Raw genomic sequence first — 22,343 nt, forward strand, 5'->3', positions numbered from 1 at the left:
TAGCATTCCTTTTTGAATTACCCTTGTCCTTTGCATATTCCATCTTAGCATGATTTGATCTAAGTGCTTATTTTCATTTTATCCATCTGTTTTCCCTGCCGTGGCACTGTGCACGCATTCCTTTCAATCTGCTGTTTGGCTTTTTTTCTGTTGCTCAGCCATCAAAGTGAGACTGGAATTGTGTTCACTCTTACTGCACAGCGCTGCTTAGACATAACTGCATTTGAAGGTAAAGAATGCACTGACTCAGCTCTTCTGTCCATTGGAGACAATCTGAGAAAATTATGTCAGTTTAAGAGTAATTTACATACGTGAACATCTGTGTAGATAAAGGAGAGAAAATATTACCAGCGCGTATCTGCGTTCTGTAGTATAAGTCATGTATGCTGTAGCCTAAGTCATCCATACCTATATAGAGGTATACACACATACATGCAATAAAAAAACGCAGGCAGCTCAGTCTTGTAACTTGCTAATGATAGAGTTGTTGCAGTAGGCTGCTGCAGGGAAGGCTGTGAGCTGTTTCAAAGCATCATCACATCCCCTCTTCTTTTTAGCACTGGATGAGACGTGTCTGACTGTAGCAGTGGTAAGAAATGCCTATCAGAGGTAGGAGCAGGTGTGTGACAATGTGCTCATTTAGTCCTCTTACAGATTAATGAAGTACAGAACGTGATGTGCTAAAAGCATTAAATGCTACGTGTAAATAGAGAAAAACAACTTGGAGAATCTTTGTCACAAATACTGTGCTGGAGAAGTAATGTGTAGGAAAGTACTTAAAAGCTAAAGGCCTCTTTCTCTTGTAGAACATGAGTTCTATTTGCAGCTGATTGTTTTTCACTGTGTGTGTGCAGCACCTGCCCTTTCTTTATACTTAACTCTGAAGCAAATGCTTCACGTGTGTGTGTTGGATTTTCACGCACTCACACACATAGTGTCGAACTTTCACACACTCACACACAGTGTCGGATTTTCCACGCACTCACACACATTTTCTAAGGCTGTTGCTTCTTGAAGCCCTAATTTGTTCCTGATCCTGTTTTTTACTTGGGATGATTTCTTCTCTCCTTCCTGCTTATTTCCATTCACTTCTTCTTTTATTTCCCCCTCCAAATACCTAATAATTACATGTTGAGCCTTTCTGGGCTATCAGACAGCTGCCTAGCACTTTTAAACATGCAGGCAGACTACAACAGAGACAAGACGAGCACCCAGTCCCTGAGACAAGACTCCTCTTGGACCTGACAGTGCAAGTGTTGGCTCAGCCCCCTGCCCTGCAAGGCACAAGTGTCAGTCATGCAGCAGACTTAATTAGTTCCTTTTTTTACCCTACTGCCAACACGATCTGTGTTCTCACAGTGAAAACCGGGAGGTTCTTCTGGTTGTTGCTTTTCTCCAACTCCCATTTTTAGACTTGAGAAATTGAGTTCTGCGTTGTGTGATATAAACACATGATTTTTCAAGGAAAATCCAATGCTGAAGTGTTCTTTCTTTATAAGGTGTGTGAATTCTTGCCTTTTTCCAGCGAACCCCTTAGAGAGAAAACATTTATTTGGACTTAAACCAGAGTGCGTTACCCATGGGTATCTGAAGTAGTGCTACAGCAGGGGTGAGTGGAAATCAACCATCCGTACAACTTAAAGCTGAGCCATTTTTCTGGACGGTTTTTCCAACACTGGCTTTTTTTGTGGCTTACTGTCTGGAATCATGTTAGCACTTCGCTCTGCTCTCAGTGTTACTGAAGGCCGTTTCTCCTTAACTCTCTCCAGACCACTCTGCGTTATGTTCCGGCAGAAATCCACGTGCAGTGTTTGCAGTGATCCCCCATAGAGGATCGCTGCTTCTAGCGTCCGGTCGGTGATCCGCGCGCAATTTTCCAGTTTGAGTGTCTTGAGGCTGGGGCAGTTCTTGAGGAGAAGCGAGAGGCAATCATCTGTTACATGGCCGCATCCTGAGAGGGTCAGAGATAGCAGGTTTGGACATCTGAAACGTAATTGTCAAGGTGAGACGAGGGAAGAATAGATAATATACAGAGCTTGGAGAAGCCATTGTCTTGAAGAATAAATACTATGTTGGAAAAATACTTCTTCAGGAGGGGGTAAGAAAGTACAAGCAGGGAGGGACACAAATAGGCCTTAAAGCTCAGCTTTACCTACCACAGCACTTATTTATCTTCTTCCTTTGCTTTTCCTGTTGCTGTCAACACCTGTATCTCAGTTGGCACAGAGAAGGGGAAGTGGAAGCATGCATAAGCTGATGAAGACCCCTATAGAGGTCATGGGTTCAGGTCAGAATTGGACAAGTGAAGCTTTGTGGGCATTCTGAGTGTAGGCACTTGTGATTTTATGGGGATCTGTGTGTGCACTGCAGCTCCTTGGCTTTACTGAGTGGGTGCACAAAGGTGTGCTGGCCACTGCCGGTCTTGCTGCTACTGAAACGCACTGGGATTGGTTCTAACTTGCTCCTCTTGATGCAGGTTAACACTTTTTTTCTTAGCTTCAGTGCTACAGAGCAGCTCTGTTAGAAGAAACAGTGTGGTCTGAGAGTTGTTTTTCCATAGTGGCACTTCTACTGTAGCTTTTAACACCCATAGACAGACAGATATGGTTACATTCCAGTACTAAAGGAATACTGTTTAGTAATGTGCTTGTTTTTATACATTTGCAGTGTGAAACCATGCTTTTCCCTTAGGGGCTCCCCCGGACAATCCTCTACATTGACCAAATATTCCAGCTGAGTTAAGCAGCTATTTACTAAACAGTATTGCACTTTCCAGTATTAATTAAGCCTTCTTCTAATAAAAGGAAAAAAAAAAAAAATCTTAGGGAAAGACAATAAGAAGATGCACTATTGGCACTATCAAATCAACAGTAAAACCCCACAATCCAAGTGCTGTCTGTGCCCCGTTTGGGGCAGGCAGGTGGTACGGAGGTGAGTCATCCGTTCTAAATGTTGTGGTTTCAAAGCAGCTAACGAACTTGTACAGTAATGCAGAATTAATTCCACACCCACAGCACACACAGACCTACCTGCTGGCAACTTCTAGCAAAAAATCAGTGACCGTGTTCTCATGTCTGCTACAGAAGTCTTTCTGGAGATTGTTTTTCATCCAGTCCTCAATGTTACACACCTTGACTCTCTCTGAATACCAGCAGATGGACAAGTATTTTAAAGCAGGTCCCAGGAGATAGTTATGCTTCTGCAGTTCCACTGGAGAGTTAAAGTTCAGTAAAGACCAAAGCACGGGATCCTGAAACACTTCTAGCAATGTGTGACATGTTTTTGCTAAATTTTTCCTGCTGTTTTTGTCCAGAAAGGAAAAGAGATGCAAGAGGCATTCCCGATTCAGCTGGGTTATATGCATAGCCCTTGTGGCGCTAGGGAGCTGACAGCCTCCTGGCTTTGGAATGATGGCAGTGCTGGAAGGCGCTGGGAGCCCCAGAAAGCTGTTGCTCATATATGGTTGTGGAATGGTGTTTATTTTTAGCCAACAGCTGGTGCAGAAGTTAAGAATGGAGACAGGATAAGGACGTAAAGACACGTGTTAGAAACTGTTGTTCTGTTCCTTCGAGGGAATGGAATGGGATGAAGGAAACAGCAGGAGCTGACTTTCACAAAATGCTTCCTTATAAGGTACTTGCTTATGTATTTATTTATTTTTAGGCAGGCCTGTTACCCTCAGCAAAGAGCTCATACTGTGTTAATGAATGGGAAGGGGCAGAGAGGGTAGTACTGCTGTAAGAGGAACCTCTGCCAGCCTCTCACATTCCATCATTAGTTTTTACAGCATAGGGTAATTTGGTCCTTTTTCATTAATGAATTGTTCTAAGGCTGCACTTCAGCCTCCTGTTCAAGGATGGCCACACTGGAATTTAAGAGGCTCATTCAAAGAACTCCACTAACAGCAGATGCAGGGTTAGAATTAAAAGCAGTAACAACCAGTGACTTTCTGTGAACGAAACAAGTGCTTGATGGCTCACACCCATGTTCTTTCTGTCCAGTGACATCAGGGTTAAATAGAACCGAAGTTCAGCTTCTGCTTTTCAGTCTGAAATGGCAGCTTGAAACTGAACTCTGATAAAAGAGTAAAATCTATGTGCAGTCAGCAGCAATTTGGTTACCTCTGATCTCTGCATGATGAGTAACGTGCATTCCTTGCCCACAGCGGCTCAAAGAAAACAACCAGTGGGATCAGTGCAGTTCTTTAACGTTAGTAATTTTCTTCTGTAAACACTAAGTTGTGCTTAATGATGGCCTCTTTCATTTCCTTTCATATCCTTTGTCATTGAGCATCTTCCTTGGACTTAAAGGGGTAGCCCTGCTTCCTTCCCACACTCAGATACTGGCTATAGCCAGTAGCATCAGGACTTTATCAAGCCACAGAAGAAGACAAGAGTCAGTGATATCACGTAGCAGGTAAGCCGGTCACTGGGAAATAGCAGCTTACATGGTATGATGCTGGGAATTGTTCTGTGTTTTCTCATACCAGCTTTTCAAACTCACGGTCTCTCCCTACTTTGTTCTCAGTACTTACCTTTGCTTTTGAAAAGGTTAAAATAGTTGAGGCTACTCCAGAGTCGTAATAAGCATAGGAATATTATTTTAAGAGAAAAACATAAGCAAACTTATAAGTCACCACTGCTGGGAGGGACTCTCGCAGCACACAGAGGACACGTAGTATGATCTGACTGACTGTAACAGCTGTTGTATGACAAAACTTGGTGCAGCTGTGTCCTCTTTGGGTTTAAATACCGGGTTCTGACAGAGGCATTGAACAAACTGAGAGCACTGCAATGTTCTCAATTCTGTTCTTCTCTGAAGTTAAAATACTCTGCCACCCCTGCTCAAATTGGTGAATGCTAATGATACTCTGACAGCCTGCAGAAGGACAAGAGAGGTTTCACTGCCTAAGGAAAAAGAGACACTTTAATGGCACATTTTCCATAAACACTGTGTGAATAAGATAAGATATAATTCACATTCATCCTGGACATGCTCCAATAACACACAAGATGAGCACAGTCAGTGATCCTCACTAAAAATTACACACAATTTTAATGGTAAACAATTACAACTATGGCACTACAGTACTTGAGGATATCCTAAAGCACATTGGAATCAGTTTTCAAGGTGCTGATTACCTCATCAGTAAGACACAGACACACCAGCAATGAAACAGGGGGAGGCTGCTGAACACCAGGCATCACGCTTTCCACTGCTTTAGCAAAATCCACATAAATGGCCTCTGCTTCTGAAGCACATTTATTGCCCCCCTCCCCACGTTTTAAACACGGCTCACACAGCTGTTAACACCTGGATAAATCCCTTCTGCCTGCGCCACGAGAAGGAGCTCTGTCAGCGCTGTCACAGTCTGCATCATGCCACACTAACTTAAATGCTCAACACAGCAGAGCAGGAGTGATCTGAGAGCTGGGCATTCTGCATTTCCGTTTGACTGGTCAGGTCTCCAGTTGTACACGTACATGGCTAAACAGTGACTGACAAAAAAGGATAACTCTCCATCAGACAAATTAGGGTGAAAAACATGGCAGTCTCTGAACTGCAGAGAGCAGCTGCTGGCAGAGCAGTCACAAGCAAGACAAACTCTCGCCTGTTAGTATGTACTATGATCAGCAGTAAAGTAGAAACATTTGGCTTAAACGAAATGAGATATCCCTCCCCTCCCACAAGCCAGTAGATAAATATAGGATATACAAGTAAGGTTAAAAACGTAATACTAGGCCAGGTGCAGTAAAGGTTACTGGTTCAGTGCTTACTTTTTTTTTTTTCTTCTGACACCACACTGAATAGAATACAGTGGATAAGCAAAGTTCTCCACCAGGAAGAGAAATACTTGTGTTGCCACAACAAACTGTTCGTGCTGTCCATCTGGTTTTGCAGTGGGAGAAAGTTAAATTAGGAAAGGGTTTACAATGTATTTGCTCCAGGAAAGCATATGGCTAAGTCCGTGCACCAGGTGCTGCAAGAACAAGGCTGATGAGCTCGCACTGTGTTCCCATGGCTGCCTCTGGCATGGAGACCATGCTTGATACCCTTGCCCAAGACCTTAATTAACGTTACAAAGAAAACATTACTGAAAGTAAATGCTTCAGTGAGAAATTGGTCTGACCCCCAACATGAAGAGAAATAGAAGCTGCTTAAAACAAGTAAGTGAATGGCGCTGAAGATTACAGATGAAGCTCTTACAGTTACAGAAAGGCACATTTACATCACGATAGTTTGCAATAATGCTGTGTACACCTGACTCCTGCCAGCTGAGCTGCTTCTGGCCCACAGCTGGTTGGGCAGTTTAAGGTTTGTATTCTCCAGACTAAGATGCTAAAATGCAATGCAAGCCGAGCAGCATGCAGACACAGATGGAATTGACTTGATGCCCCAGCTGGGAGCAGCAGGGCTGCCCTGTGGGCTTTAAATGCTGTAAAAAATATTTCACATCCCACACAGCAGTGAAGGCTGACAAATGCCACCATCTATTCCAATTAGAGCAAATTCTGCCTGTGTGGAACTGAGAAATGGGAGGTAAACTATCTGCAATTTAAACAGTTAAGAGTTCTATTTACTGTTCATCTCCAGGAGACAATATATCTATAGATATGACTCCCATTAATGTATCAGATCATCACGATAGCTTTTTACTAATGTTCAGCTCACATATTCATACACAATCAGCAAAATATCATTTTCTGCAGCTTTTATGTGAAGTCAGTCAGTCTCTCCTGGTTGAAGATCTGAAAAAACACAAGGCTGCCATTTGAATGGAACTCACCTGACTGTGATTTCACTTTGTGTTCTGTCAGTGTACAACTGCTAGGTAGCACACAGCAAGGAAACAGGAGCTTACCCGCCTGCACTGAGGTTGAGCCATACAGTACAATTCATAGGGAAATTTGTGCTACATTCTATGTCTTTCTAGAAGGATTAAATGAAAAGAGCACTCATGTGTTCAACTTCAGTTCTCAGGTGTTTCCAGGCTAGTATATTCTACTGCTACCATGCTGCATGTGAAGGACAACACTATTCTTACCACCAGGCTTTTCACATTGCAGGAGCATCCAGTTACTGGCTGGGGGCTACGAAGGGTGGGGAGCAAGGAAAGCACTGAAATGTAGCATTTGTTTTCTGAACTCCTGGATTTTACAACCTGGCTTTTTCTGACCAGCTTTTCTAAATCTCACTAGCAGAGATTATCTGACTGCCACTATGCAGCGGAAGAGCAGAGCTGAAAGCTTTCAACAGCTGTCTTCCTCCATTGCACAGTCGGGTCTAACAAATTGCATTATGCCATTCTGTGTCAATCTTCAGACTGGAAATGAAGATCCCACACTGGACTACAGAGTAACTACTACAGCTTACCAGAATGTGCTCCAGAACAAATAGTTCTGGGTTACCCACCAGGCTGTTTTCCCTTTAGTTTATAACTGAACTGATAAAAATTCATACCAAGCATCTCAAATTCCATCCGCTTCCTTTCCATTTCAAGTGAACTACAGGCACTGAAGCAGACAGAAGATACTCAGACCTAAGGCTGTTCTCAGAACCCCACACTTAGGGGCTGAGCTCCCAGTTCCCAGCTGGAAAGAGCTGAAGTCCCACTGCCAGGAGGTCTCTGAGCTTTAAAGCAAGGAAGAAGTGTTTGTGAACAGCCTTCAGGATTATGGTCTAACAAAGAGGCAACTTTGAGCAATTCAAGTCAGATTTGAAAAAAAAAAATAATAAAATACATCAAGACAATTTAGATGTTTCTGTTTTAAGGTAATTTTTAGAAAAGTTTTAGGGGAGGGAAAAGCGTATGTGAAGAATACTTGAATTAATCTGCAGTATGGATACAATTTAACCAACTGTTTTTATTTACAACAATTCATGAAATTCAGCAGCCTGAATACACACCAATATAGCAGCTATAGAGCAATTACCTGGTCTACTTAATGATGCCGCATCTCATCTCTTCTGCAGACAAAGAATGATTGGTCAGAGGTCACGGCTTACTTTCTTGCACGAGGTGCAAGCAATTCCTGGATCTACATAACAGCTGTGAGAGCAACACAGTTATAACTGCCCTTTGTGATGAGCACATTTGTCTTGCTTGTAAGGAGAACAGAAAGCTTCTCTGATGTAAATGTGCCTTTAGAAAGTGAGAACTGGAAACATTAATATAAAAAAAAAGTCAAATAACTAGGTATTTCATGAAACTATATATATATAAAAATTGAGTTATCACAACTAAAGCAGCAAATCAAAATCTGCTGAGGTTTTCTGGTATAACTAAAAAAAAAAAAAAGTTAGTTTGTGTCCAAGATCAGTAAGTCAAATGCTACCACTGACATGACGAAACTAAAACCCACAAGAGGAAATTGAAAAGTGCACAATGAAATTAATAGTCTTGGATCAAGTATTTATGGAAAAATGGAAATGTTTTGTCCCGTGGACTCGATAAGTGAGAATTAGAAGGAGGTATTAAAGTTTATCTGATCCAGATTTGGCTTGCCGTTCCACGTAGAAGAGGATGTAGGCCTTTGCCTTTACCACAGTCTCCTCGTCGGTCAGAGTTACAGTACTGTCGTTGAAATGGAACCAACGACCTTCGTGAGCTGCATACGCCGTGTAATGTCCAGATCCAACGCTGTTGGCAAGGCGGGGAAAGAGAAAGGACAATCAGAAAGAGATCAGCTCATCCTGTGACACGTTTGCTGTTAGGTAGTCATGGACTAAGAGACTTCAGGAACCAGAAGAAGAAAGGAACTGACAGCGCTCTACAGCAGGTGGTACGATTCTTCCTTACTTCATTTGAGGAGCTCTAAGTTCTCTGAATTATGGTTTCATGACGAGTTAAATTTGGGTTTTGATATATGAACTTCCGAGCATGCCACTCATTCTGTGAAAAAGCAAGGCTTTCTTGCAACACAGAACTTCCACAACTGCCTACAGTGAAGTCAAGCATTAGCTATGGAAACTGTACTGTGCTTTGTCTTTACTTACCTTGCCTACTGAGGTTTGGAGAAACATCTAAATTTAATCAAGAGCACCCACAGCAAAACAAATACCAGACTAGTGGAAAGAAGTCCCTCGAGAGCAGTTTAAGCAGACCCAAGGCTTGGAGCCATGTCTTGAATCTAACAGAATATATCCCCTCAATTTTCATCCCCTGCCACTCAAGACAAGGCCTGCTCTCACTTGTGTACACTGCTGCAACACACACTTAATGGTTCCAACCATCTCGTTTCCGTTCTAACCACAGCCAGCTCTCCCTCCACATCTAGTTTTCCTTGGACCCCAAAGCACCCGTCAGATGCACTGCTGCACTATGAAGGCAGCCTTCCAGATTCATCTTTTAAGGTAGCCCGCCCTCTATTTCAAGCACAAAGAAGGCTTCTGTAGGCAATGTTTCATTTAGTATCCTTGAATTAAATTTGGCTATCAAGGATTTGATTAATATGACTTAATTTCTTAAGAAAAATCCCTTCACAGCTAAAGAGTGACCTCTTAGAACTACAGCTTCATCCCTGGACGGTTGTTCTGCCACTAGTACACTTAATCTCAACATTTCTGTTCACAGTTGGGAAACAGGAAAAAAAAAACCAACAAGAAAAATCAAACCTAAGGAACCCACACTGAGCAGTTTTACTTCATACAAGTACTCCTCAGCTTTGTGGCACATCTATTAGCATTCACTTTGAGATTTTGCTCCTGTAGGAGAAAAGGCAAATACAGAGCGATTGCTTTCACTGTGCCACTCTCACACGTGTTCCGAACACACGCACTCTGGCATAAATGCACGTGTGCCTTTCAAACTGAAGAGAAAAATAGCTTTGCTTTGTAGTAAGAATGTCAAAATGAAGCACTAACTTCTGGAAGGGCCCTTTATTCACAGTGTTTGTTTTAATGCCTTTCGTTCTTTCACTTTAGTGATTACTGCCAAGGGGAACTCACGGGAATAACTACATCATAAATGCATCTGTCTGACATTATTTCAACTTAGTTCCACATAAGCTTGTAAATTACTGTGTGCTTCCACCAGCAATATATACAGATGTTCAACAGGAGAAGAAAAGCCTTAAAAAAGTCAACATGTAATTCAGTGGGGAAATCTCTGCCCTGAAGCAGGCTTACTCCATGTACTCACCCTGAACCATGATGCACAACAACAGCTGCAAGGTCATAGAGACAGCTTTCTGGGCCGCTGTTTTCAGGCTGCAGTTAAAAAGACAAAACTCTTCAGATTTCAGTGATACCTGCTGTAATTTGTAACAAAGACATACATGATGGAATAGATTTCTCTGGGAGGTTTCCGTGGGAGACTCCATACCTCCAACAGGTAACATTTCATGTCTAGGCCTCGTAAGGGAAACTCAACGTATGTATCGACTTTGTTTCTTAGATATGCTGTCCAGTGAAATCGTTTCAAGTGTAAGCATAGCACCTATGGGATTAATAAAATAAAACAGATGCATTAGAGGAACTGACTGAACTTACTGCTGCCTGTCTGGGAGGGCTGGTGTTGGTCTAGGAACAGCTGAGCAGCCATTTCCTCTGACACGCTGCCCTGCTATTACTTTTCATGTTTGTACAAACCTTTGGTAGTTTCTGAATCCAGAATTTTTTGGTGGACTTCTGTTTCTTTTTGCATTTATGACACATATAGAGCTCCGTCTCATCAAGTTCTTCCAGGTCTGTAAAACTGCGAAGACAATCTAGAAACAGAAACAACACACACATAGATCTGAATCAAGATTACAGCAAAGATCTTTGTAGCATAAAATGCAGCAAACGCAGCAACATCAGTGTGTGCCTGCCTTGCAGTCCGTCTCGTTAATCTATGGTTGTGCACCAACAACCTGCAGCTGTGGCACATCAGCAGGTTCTGACAGGCAATGCTCCTTGCTCCTTTCAACAAAGTGGTTTTTGTACCTTTTTCTACTTCAACATCCAATAAAATCAGCAGGTGCCACAAGTCATAACCTGGCTGACAGCCTGGCTCCCAGAACAGGTGACTGTACACCCCGGTTGTTAGTGAGCTCATTATCCCTCTTACCTCGTAGTGTGCACATTGGTCCATTTTCTTGATTTTTACTACGTTTATTTCTGAACTGACTTGGAATATCTAGCGAAAGGTCTGGGAAAACAAGCACACAGAAAGAGCTTCAGAATAAAACAATGCTTAATCATTCTGTACTAAAACTCTGGTTTGGTCATATGACGTGAAGGAATCAACTTTCAGATCTGAAACTTTCAGATTCCTACCTTGTATCACCCACTCCTCATTTATTTTTTAAGAGCCATCTTACCTAGGAATGGGTCGAACTTTCTAGATTCTGTTCCACATATTAAGCAGTTGACTTCGTTCTGAAGAATGCCTCCAAAAATGGCTGTGACAACAGTAGAGGCTCCATTTCTAGGCAAACCAGAACACAGAAGAAATGTCAGAGGTCTGGTTGGGGCTTCACTAGTAATACCTTACACAAGCACTTCACCACTCGTAGCTGCTGCACAGAATTTAGTCCACAAACAGGGACTGTTCATCCACAGGGCTTTCATCCATCCAGAACTGCCCACTGCAGGTATTGAGCTGCTGCAGCGCTTTGCCTTGTACCAACAGGAAACATGAACTGAACTGCATACGCTTCACACAGATGCTGAGTATTTTAGTGCTGAAGTACTGGGTCCCTCTTTATCATCCAAAGCTGATTCTCACAAGGTGCCCTGTGACTAAGGCCATTTCCAAACAATTTCAAACAAAAAACTCTTCCCTTGTAGGTAAGGCTTTTGTTTGGAAACTTCACCCTTCCTTGCTGCAAGTAATTTGGACTCTTTTAAATCAAGTTTCTACATCTCTCCCATTTTTGCTACCAAAGAAAGACAGCTTATGTTGCATTAAGATATGCTAAGCAATATTTACCAGCATCACCCTGTACACTTTTGTTACATTAAGTTTCTTTCTGAATCTTTTCAGCAGACCAGGTGATGGCCTCACAGCCCAGTGAGAACAAACCATTTTATGTTTATTATACAACTTTGCAATAACTTCTAGTTTGCGCTTGTAGTTCTGACGCTGCAAGCTTGCAAAAACCCGTGTTTCATATCAGTGCTCCACCCATAACTTAACAGGCAGAGCTGATATTAACTGTAAAGCAGAAGGAAATGGCTGCCCAAATAACTGAGCACTCAAGAAATGAGTATTCACAGCATCCTCACACTGCAACCATTAAAGCACATACAACCACACTTTAAGAGAAGGCAATTCATGTTCTCCATGCTCAGAACAGAATTACTTCACATATCTCCCAGGGGTCAGATATGTTTATGCTCATCCTGAAAACAAAACCAGTTTACTTCCCAAGCATTCTTTAATTCTGAGAGCAATTTTAGACACTTGTTTCTTGGGGAGCACGTTGGGGAGCTGCCTACTATGTTCTCAGCAGAACTGAAAGGGAAAACTCACTCAGCTTCTGCTCAGGGAACCCAAGGACTGAACTGACCTGACTTTCCTTCCTGAAGGAAATTCAAATGCTTTCTCCCTGGGGAAGCTTTAACCTGAGAAAAAGCCACCTGGCACAATGCAGGAAGAGCTGTATTTTAAGAGTGTGTATTTTTAAGTGTGTGGCTGGTGACACTGCACACAGTGGGGGGCTGAAACCAGATGATCATTGTGGTCCTTTTCAACCCAGGCCATTCTATGACTCTATGAATATGAACATGCAGATGAGTGCCTGTTTCAGGACACACAATAACATGAAAATCAACTGAGGCAGGAAGATGATAAAAACCCAGCAGCTGTAAGTGTGTGTCAGGTGGTAAAATACAGACAACTCCTGCAGGGAAACTGCCTCAAATCCAACAGAAGCTGCTCTGCCCTCTCTCTAGTCTGCAAGGTCCACTGACAGTTTAAGTGTACAGGTACTTGGCAGCTTTTTTGCCTCTGTATTTTTAAAGCCATCTACCACCCTAAAAGATGAATCCTAAATGCATACAGATTAGGAACTACACAGATCTTTCCTTCTAATAGCACTGAAGTCTGTTTACAACTTACTCTGTATGTGCATGCCCAGGAAGAGAGTGCTCCATCTGAGGGCCCTGCTTCCTTTTGAAGGGAAGAACATCCCATAGGATCACAGTCCGTGCCCCCACAGCTTTATAACTGTGACATTACACATTTGCTAAGGACAGCTCAAACAAGGAAACATACACTTGAACTTTCAGATCTGCCACCCAGACCTATACAAAGGCAGGTACAAAGGTACTGGAGAAACACTTAAAACATTTCTTACATGCAACATTTGCTGCTCGCTGTCAGGCTGGAATTTTCTTGCAAAATTACTGAACGTGAAACGCCATTAAAGCCACCCTGGAGTTCCAGGTGTAGATGGTCCAAAAGGTAACGCATGAACTCGTGGGCATCCTGTTGTTGGTATCCCCTTGAGCAAAAAGGAAACAATATCATCACCAAAGGTTTGGGCTGCGTTACTGCAAGACAAAGCACATCACTTGGAAGAACAGATGTTTATTTAGCAACACCGAGCAGGATTCAAAGAGCCAGGAGCATTGTGGACCAAAGGTTAGGCCTCAGACAGGTACCCTGATGTGCACACAAACCACAACCTTTGTTCCTTCACAGCACCGTCACTGCGCAGCTTTCTCCATAGAGAAACTTATATGGTCAGTTTTATAATGGAAGAGCTGCTGCAGAACTGTTACAATGCAGACAACGGGGTGCGGCACTGCTCATCTCCACTCTGAACATCAGTTATGGTCAATGCACTGAAGTCTCAGAACTGGTGCCATTCAAGGACAACACCAAACACACTGTGCTGTGCCCACGTGGTGCTTTGGCAGTTTCAGTTTCCTCTCCTGCCCGTTTCCCTCCCACTGCCACAAGGAATTAATTCTCAGTGTTTGTTTCCCACACACACCTCAGTGGCAACGCAAACTTGGAAATCATCAGGAAAAAAGCATATTTAATACAGGTGTCTCTTGCTTATTGAACAGATGGAAAAATCATCATACACGGCTGAAGATCACATTCGTGGGATCTACTTTGCTTCAGATACCTTCTAACAGTAACTTCCTCTTAAGAGATCTAACAGCGCCTTTGATCTCCAACAGGTCTGATTAAATAACCTTTGGAATCATCCCACACTGCTGGCTGTGGTCCTGATGCACGGGTTTTACTCTGGCACAGAAATCAGTTGTTTATAGATGAAAGATCCTTTGTATTTGATAAAAAGCTTAAGTCTAAAAGCAGCTCTTGAAAGGACTGTGAGGATGTGGACAATCACCCTTCAGCTGAAATGCAGAGTTTCTCTGACAGCTTGTGTAATATCACTGACCTCCAGCCACCTGAAACAACTCATTCCAAGCCCACTGCTGGCATCCCTTTTCCTACTGATAGCAAGATACGAGAGGGGACATTTACTAGGAGAATAGAGCATGCTATTTATACAGCAATAAGGCTACAGAACACACATCTTGCAGCTCAGCATGAAGCTGCAGGCTACTCTGGCATGCAGCAGAATGAAGGCAGCAGCTTCAGTACAGTATCAAGGAGCAGGACTTCGGCAGCAGCTTCAGTACAGTATCAAGGAGCAGGACTTCGGCAGCAGAGTCTGAGCTCAGAGACATTTCAGCTACACTTGTCATTTATATAAGTCTTAAAAACCATCAGTAATATTCTCTACGCACAAATTACACATACAGAGACAGAGTGTCATGAGGAGCCCAACCAACCCCTTCTTTTGTTCAGCCTTCTTTAACAAAGTCAATAACCTTCTGAAAGAAAAGCAGACTCGCAGCCCGGAGTCAGACACACACCTTCAACAACTGACGTCTCTTTAAGCTAAAACAATCAAGTTTCCGAGTATGTTTTCTATCCCTGCCCCTATCACGTCATAAGCACAGCTGAAGCAGCCGCTTTGCTGTTAGTAAGCTATTGGTTCCAGCCTCCTTTCCTGAGGCTGTATCCAGCTCCTCCGCTCGATCTCATGAGCAGCACACGGTGCACAGCAGGAGGAACCATCAGCTTTTACAAGGTACAGTCAAGCACTGAACAAGCTTTCTCACTGGACCGTGTGGGAGCAGGGATTTCTGACCAGCTGACACTGCTCTCCACGTGATTTCTCATCTGTTAATCATGCACACCTTGCCAGCTAAGCGCAAATATGGGGAAAATAATTTGAAAACCCCAAAACAATATAAAAACACTTTCAAAAACTCTGATAGAATCCACAGTGCTGAAAATTTGCTTGAGGAACTCAAATTGTTTCTTGCTTAGCCTATCAGGAATTATAGTGAAGACCGTAGTTGGAAAACTGATCAAAGACACCACAGATGGAGTTTTGGTCACTGCATGAAACCACTGGTGTTAAACTTCCTTGATTCTCTTAAGCCAACTGAAACTGCTGAGGCAGTGTGAAGAACAGAACGAAACCACTTTCGTTACTTGGGTTACTCGTGTGTGTTCACAGCATCTTTTCAGCACTGCTAGAGGTGTAACGGATAACAGTATCTTTACTACCTGAGAACATGGAGCAACTTACCTTCATCACAATATATCCTAACAGGTTTCAGTGCTCCTTTGAAAGAAGTTCGGGGGCCAGGAGAGGGAGACCTTGGAGAGGAATGATACTTCAATTTACTTGAGTAACCATTGTCTTTATATTTTTGTCAGTATGGGCACAAAATGCCTATTTTAATCATAGTCCTCATTTCACGTCCATTAGTGATGATAACTGTGCTTTCAGAGAATCAAGGAAGTTTCACCCAGTATGTTTGCATCTAGACCTGCACATTTTTAATTGAACTACATCAGTTTCTTATCGGAACAAGCTTGGAATACGACTCTGATCTAAACGCAGTTTTGCTTCTTTGCCACGAGGTACAAAAGTGTCCTTACAAACACTTTACAAAGAGCATTTGAGATCTCTGCCATCTCCAACAGTGTCACATGCAGCGTATGGTCAAAGAGTGGGAAGAAAAGATCTATTGATAAACACAAAGTAAATCTAAGTGAAGATTTCTTTTCCAGACGTCCGTTTGTGGGCATACAGGAAGTCTGCATTCTCCATCGCCCAGATTCAGCAAGTTTGAGATCAGGACACCAGCAATACAAGATTACAGTAAGAATCAGCGGGTTTTTTTTAAGAAAACTTACCTAAAATTTGGCATAATTTTCCAAACAACATAAAATAAGGACTCTGGACTAAATGCAGTTTGGCTTCCTTGCCATAGAGCACAAAGTGTCTTTCTGAATTCTTCCACCAGTGAACTGGAAAAGAAAGTAAAAGCTGGTGATGAATATGGGCTTGCATTATAACTCCCGAGGGTTTACTAGCTCAGTGTTACAAATATCTCATGTTTCCTTGGTTAAAAATGCAGTGACTGAGTATGTTCCAGTACTTCAAAGAGTTTGTGTCTAAAATTGTACCCGTAACAGGACAGGATGGACAGGGTAGGAAAATTACATGTCAGATACTGAAAATCTAAGTACCCTTCACCATTATGTCACAGCGTCTACTAACATGGTCACCTCAATGCTTGCTTAGGCAAGTTACAGGCTCTGAATGGCACAACCACATGGCAGTATTTTGGCACTTCCTAACCTTTCCTCTAAGGTACTCCAGCACTTCCTGATGTATTTGACTGCCTCCCCCTGCAGGACAAGGCTGACATGAGCCCACTGCAAGCAACTGTTTCTTCTGCAGCCAACTATTTTTCTATGACACTGATCCTTTAGGGATTATTTTTCTATGTCTGTAACACTGGCAGTGTACCGCAGCCCTGTGAGTTGAGCATTTGCTATTTTCATAAAAGTTCAGGGACAACAAGGAACACTTTGCTTACACATTGTTATCTCCCTGGCTTCTGGTATGGTAAGTTCTTCTGCCTGCCGTCTTCCCATTCCTCAGCTCCACAGCAGGCAACTCTTTGAAGTAACAGCAAAACTGCTGAATGTTACTGGGAAAAAAAAAAGGAAAAATGGATGAAATCCTTCAAGGGCAGAGAATAAAGAGAAGGTTATGGATCCTGGAGTCTGTCAGCTAAAATGCATGGGAAGAGCTTCACGTAGCAATGAGAAATGATGGCAACAGAAACAGGTTTTTAAAATATTTTCTTCCCCAATACCAGAAATACTGAAACAAATAATTATCTTCTGCAAATGAGTCAATCTGTAAATACCACCATCATCCCCAATATCTGAAACAACCGCATTTTGGCTCTGCTTTGACAAACAGGTTCTGTGATAGACTTGAGTTATCAGAAAGCATTCCCTAAAAGAAACATCAGGCTGCAGCTGCTCAGGAAGTTAATGCAATGTCATCTTCCACGTACTGATTCTACGCTCTGTTACAGCAGCCCCAGGAATGGATTGTGCTTTCTCTCTAACATGTTCAGCCCTGACTGATGGAGAGGAAGTACCTGAGCGACTGAAGGATTGCATTCATGAAACACGTGTTCCCCAGGTTCCGAAGGCCTGTGGCACACAGGGCAGTGGTGCTTCCCTGGAAATGAGGATGGTTATGTTAAAGACACATACATCCCTGCTCACCCATTTTCTCCCAACAGAGCTGTTACTGTTGTACCAACGTGAATTTTAACAATAATTAACTACTCAGTTTGAAAAATGCAGATTCAAAGCCAAAGCAACCCGGGCAGTACATCTGCAATGTCACTAAACCTAAAGACTTTGCAAAGCAGCAACTGACTGCTTTGCTTCTGCCACCCCTCCCCTCTTATTTCCATTCATAATCGGAGCTTCTTCGCTTCCCAGTCAATTACTACTCATAGCTGAAGGCAGCCATTACTTCAGCTCCACTGGAATTCACTGCTGTGCTGCAGGGCTAAGGAGACATCGCTCTGCTCTGCATTCCCCCTGGTAAGAGCTGAAAGCAAGGCAGTCACACACAGCCAAGGCAGTCACACACAGCCGAGTCACTCTCTCCCCTTCCCCCCTCCCTGAAATCTGCAAGAAATTACAAGGATGAGAAGATCCCTCATCTCTAACTGCCACAAAAGGCATTTGGTTTGGAGCATTCTTTGACTAGAAAACACTGTGCAGCTTTTCAGACAGGGCTGGACTGTGCTCTCCTGAGTACTGTTCCACAGACCAAGTCAAACCATCAGGAAGGTGGAACATGAGATGGAGTTCAGTCTTCAGAACATTTCACAGCTGCTTTGGAAAGCGAGTTTCACCAGTTGTTTCTTAGAAGTTTTAAAAGCTTTCCACTTCTTCCTAATAACTACTCTCTTGATCCCCCTTTAGACAAAGACCTGCCTCTTTGCCTTCTTTCTGCGCTATAGAAGGAACAGAATAAATGCCCTGTCTGCTCAAAATAAAGTGAAATGAAAATAAAACCTTCTTTCTAGCAGTTTGTATCTCCTGGGTACTACCTGCTTTCCATCCTACTGATCTTAAGAAACAAACAGAAGCTCAAAGTGTAGGCCAGCAGAGGTACAGCAGAGTATCAAGCATTCCTTAGTGAGAAGGGGGCTCTCTCAGCGTGGCCAGGAGATGAAGTTGACAAAGTAAACCAGGGAGGAGCTGGTAGCCAGTCAAGCACTTTAAATCCAGGCCAACTATAAACCTCAAGAGGTTTAGCAAAACTGTGTCTTAGCTCTGTTATACTCACATTTACTTTTAGTAACTTGCTGTTCAGAGATGAGTTTTCCAATAGCTTTCTTTTCCTGTGTCTGTCTGATGTAAAGGCTGAACTGTTGGGAAGCAAACAAAACGTTACTTACAATAAAACAAAATCTTGCAGGACAGCAGATAATCCCAATGTCCTAACACAGCTATCACATCTGCCATCACTTGTCACTAAGACAGCAAAGAGCTCCCTGATCACTACATATGCATTTCAGAGTCTGAAAATAGAATGCACAGAGTACAGATGCACATCCTATTTTCAACACCCAAGTCTGAGCTAATTGTGTTAGCGTATGCATACTGCAGTGTGCGCCCTGAGACATGCCCTTGTTATGTGCCACCTCTGATCTGAAATAAGACTTTATCATCTCCCGTAATCAAAGGAGCACTTAACAGAGTTTTCCATAAAGTACTTCTGCCAGAACAGTCATCCTGAACTCTGAGAAAGCCACAGCAATCAGTAACATATTGCACTTCTGATGTATAAACACATCAGGGTGTAACACCTGGGTAAGACTCATACAATGTCACAAGAACAACAAGCTTCTCTTTTCTACAGCACTAGAAACCAGCCCTACATCTCACTGCATCAATAATTCACTTATATATAAAGTCACCAACACACTGAGGAAGGACCCAGACACTCTCTGACATCACAGCGACTTGTCAGGAGTGCAGTTTGAACTCTGGGGCATTTAAATAGAGTGGGAAGCACTGTATGCACATGCCTTCTACTGAGTATCAGGGAAGATTTGCAAACAAACTAAGAAAGACATTTGCTATCTAGCACAGGGCACAGCATCTGCACCACAGAGATTACAGTATTTACTTTCCATGGCAGAGAGCCAGATAAAGCCACAGGAAATGCACGTTTCTTCTGTATGGTTTAAGTTGATGAACTTTTCTTAGTCTGTTTGCAAACTATGCAAATAACACAAACTACTTCCAGCTGCGTTTCAGTTTCAGTTCTTTGCTTCAGAAACAGCTTCTGCTTTTGATGAGAATCCTGCCCCATTCCTAAGGAGCAATACGGGGATTACTGGCAAGGGAGCAAGAAAACTAATGAATTTCTAAATTCCTGCACACACAGCCTCCAAAGGAACAGCATAGAAGAAATAAGGTGAACATCATCAGCCAAACCTCCTCCATTCTGCACCTCAGTGATGAAAAGGCATTTATAGATTTGCACGGCATCATTCATATGGTGACCAAAACACATACACTGAATACACACAGAGAACAGAAACACCCGGTAAACGATGCAGTGCTGTCAGCCCACCCAAAGCAGCCTGGATATAAACACACCACTTACTTTTCCAAGTTCTGTAGGTGCTCTCTGACCTTCTGCACCAGTCCCAGCTTGGTGTCATTCACTACAAAGTCATCACAGCGATAACTGCAAGAAGATTTATCAGAATGAAGAATATCAGAAAAAAACCCACCACATTTATAGATACAAGCTTTAAGTAAAAATCCCCAATGCATGTTAATCCAATTTCAGTAAGTTCCTCAGTGCAGTCATGCTGGAAGTGCTGCAGTGATTCACAGGACATTACAAGGAGAGGAGAACACAGCAGCTATAAAGTGAGCCTTGTTCCCTCTGAACGCTGCCTTACGGCAAGGGATGGTCCAGGCAAGGTTTCATGACCTGGTTTTTATTTCTAGTTTACTTCTTTATCAGAAAACAACAGCATCACCTGTCACTCAACATAGGACACTGTTCCAGTTAAGCAAAAACTCAAACTTGCTTCGTAACCAAAAGCAGCATCAGCAGAAAACCCGTACAAGATTTATCAAGAGGAACTGACATCAGTAAATAGAATATCACGTTTTTTTAATCAACACATAGCAGAAACCAATTTATTTGAATCCTATAAAACTACCATTAAAATCTCATGGGTTTGCCATCAAGAGCTGCTGAACTGATGAACAGTGCTGGAGTTTCTGCCATGGAGAAAAGAGCAGGGGGGATGAATGAAGAGACATCGTGGTCTGTCCAGCTCACACCAGAGGGCTGTGGCAACTCACACACACCTTATGCCACAGCCACAAATACCGCCTGTTCTCTCACCACTAACATATGTGAAGAAGCACAAACGTGAAGAGCGTTGTGAGCTTTTTCCAAGGTAGGAGTGCAAAAATAACTGAGCTAAAAAAAACAAAACAAACAAGCAAAAGCTGATCCCCCACTGCCTCCAGGTGGGCACAAGGAGGAAAAGCAAATGGTCTCTCAGCAGAATCAGTGCTGAAAAGAACCAAGCTGTGGGTATTTACAACAAATGCCTTTTTGTTGCTTCCTGAGGATCCCAAGTGATGCATAAAGAAATAAAGCTCTGAAAACCAACCAAACCAAAAAGCCAACTGCTCCCCTCTGGTGGAGATGCTTCCAGTAACACTGGCTGTTGATGCTGCTTGCTTGAGAAGCTCATAGCCCAGCATTACAGCACCTGGTTCTGCAGCAATGGGATGTCAGCAGCTCCAGACCTGCTGTCTGTGCATACACCGCCAGCAAAAGCAGTTACACACAAAGCTTCAAGTAAAAATACTTCAGCAGTGTTAAAGGTACTAACGGTTTCTACATAAACTACAGTTCAGTAAAGGGTGACAGCAATCAGCAAGTTCTGTGACCTACAAAGATTTCACATTTCCATGGAATGCCATGGACTTCTCTTATCCATAGTCAGCTCTTCTAACTATTTCTTAAAGGCAAGAAGATGGACAAACACAAGGGCTGTACAAGAAAGGGGGAAGGAAAGACAAGACCCCTTAAAACCAAGGAACAAATGCTGTATGGAACAGCCCAGGAACTGCAGACAGCATTTCAAAGCATCTCACAGGGCCAGCCAATAAACAGCTCACTGTAAGAGGCCACGCTTTTTACATTACTGTCTCAAAGTTTGCTGAAATGGACAAGTTCAGGCAAGTCCTGGCCAAGGTTCCAGGACTCCCTTTGTCTGAAATACACAGGAACCAAGGTTTGAGAAATCCCTTTGTTTAGGAGATGGACAAGTCCGGGAGCTACGAAAGGGAGATAAGATACTGATCAATGGCCCTTAAGTGGTCTTTCATGTTGGCCCATCTCAAGGAAGATTGACATCTCTGAGGAAATCACAGGACTCTGACCCGAGCCGTCCCGAAATGTCTCGAAGGCTGGAAAGAAGGATAAAAAGGGCACGGACAAACCACGGTTTTGTGGGCATCTAGGTATCTGACCTCAGATTCCTCCACCGTTGTCCTACTGCTGCCTATTATCTCTTCTGGGATTGCTGCTCGAGACTCTGCTCCGAGGGACCTCGCTGCCCGAGACTCTGCTTCCTGAGACCTCGCTACTCTGACCATCTTCTCCGCGTTTCATCGATCTGCGGCCTGCTACTTCGCTGCCGCTCTCCCCTACGCTTATTTTGCCCCGGACCAACGTTAACAACGTGCTACGGGACGCTGCTGCTTCCAGGAGGTGACTATTCCCCGCTTTAACGTAATTCTTGCTCTTTTCTACCTTTTTCTATCGCCTACTTTCCCTTCCCCATCACCCTAATTTTCGCATTCGTTGCTTTCCCTTCCCCATCCCCTCAATTGTCTATTATTTCCAATAAACTGGTCGGATCAACATTTGAATGTTCTTCTTCTTAATCTCACGCCGGACATAACATTATCAAAAGAACCTTTGCCTCACTCCTAAATTGGAGCG

The 22,343-nt window shown here is 43.0% G+C and overlaps 2 protein-coding genes and 1 long non-coding RNA gene across 7 annotated transcripts in view; 1 reads left to right on the plus strand and 2 right to left on the minus strand.

Annotated features, from left to right (window-relative positions):
- Window positions 1-253: 253 nt before the first annotated feature.
- Window positions 254-3,523, minus strand: FBXL22 (F-box and leucine rich repeat protein 22). The gene is made up of 2 exons (XM_015872305.2): window positions 3,030-3,523; window positions 254-1,983 (listed from the first exon to the last, which is right to left on the minus strand). The coding sequence occupies exons 1-2, from the start codon at window positions 3,455-3,457 to the stop codon at window positions 1,638-1,640; spliced, it is 774 nt and encodes a 257-aa protein (XP_015727791.1). The 5' UTR covers window positions 3,458-3,523; the 3' UTR covers window positions 254-1,637.
- Window positions 3,524-3,546: 23 nt separating this feature from the next.
- On the plus strand, window positions 3,547-8,213 carry LOC116653903. The gene is made up of 2 exons (XR_004308523.1): window positions 3,547-3,633; window positions 4,291-8,213. It is a non-coding gene; the product is annotated as an uncharacterized LOC116653903 (long non-coding RNA).
- The window catches only part of USP3 (ubiquitin specific peptidase 3), a 66,390-nt gene continuing 49,083 nt past the window's right edge, over window positions 5,037-22,343 (minus strand). For all 5 annotated transcript variants that reach the window (XM_015872291.2, XM_015872289.2, XM_015872290.2 and 2 more), the window contains exons 4-15: window positions 19,968-20,051; window positions 18,639-18,720; window positions 17,428-17,510; window positions 16,852-16,965; window positions 16,163-16,276; window positions 13,284-13,430; window positions 11,304-11,410; window positions 11,051-11,131; window positions 10,591-10,709; window positions 10,325-10,438; window positions 10,142-10,209; window positions 5,037-8,641 (exon numbers count right to left, since the gene is read on the minus strand). In XM_015872291.2, coding sequence (XP_015727777.1) covers window positions 8,476-8,641; window positions 10,142-10,209; window positions 10,325-10,438; window positions 10,591-10,709; window positions 11,051-11,131; window positions 11,304-11,410; window positions 13,284-13,430; window positions 16,163-16,276; window positions 16,852-16,965; window positions 17,428-17,510; window positions 18,639-18,720; window positions 19,968-20,051 — 1,279 coding nt within the window. In that variant the 3' untranslated portion in view covers window positions 5,037-8,475. The remainder of the gene's footprint in view (window positions 8,642-10,141; window positions 10,210-10,324; window positions 10,439-10,590; window positions 10,710-11,050; window positions 11,132-11,303; window positions 11,411-13,283; window positions 13,431-16,162; window positions 16,277-16,851; window positions 16,966-17,427; window positions 17,511-18,638; window positions 18,721-19,967; window positions 20,052-22,343) is intronic.

Source organism: Coturnix japonica, chromosome 10 (genome assembly GCF_001577835.2).
Source record: "Coturnix japonica isolate 7356 chromosome 10, Coturnix japonica 2.1, whole genome shotgun sequence".
Lineage (NCBI taxonomy): Eukaryota > Metazoa > Chordata > Aves > Galliformes > Phasianidae > Coturnix > Coturnix japonica.

Coding starts and splice junctions, on each gene's coding strand:
- FBXL22 (XM_015872305.2), bottom strand. CDS start 3,457: ATGAGCAACAGCTTTCTGGGGCTCCCAGCGCCTTCCAGCACTGCCATC. Junction 1,984..3,029: donor TTGCTAGAAGTTGCCAGCAG/GTAGGTCTGTGT, acceptor ATTACGTTTCAG/ATGTCCAAACCTGCTATCTC.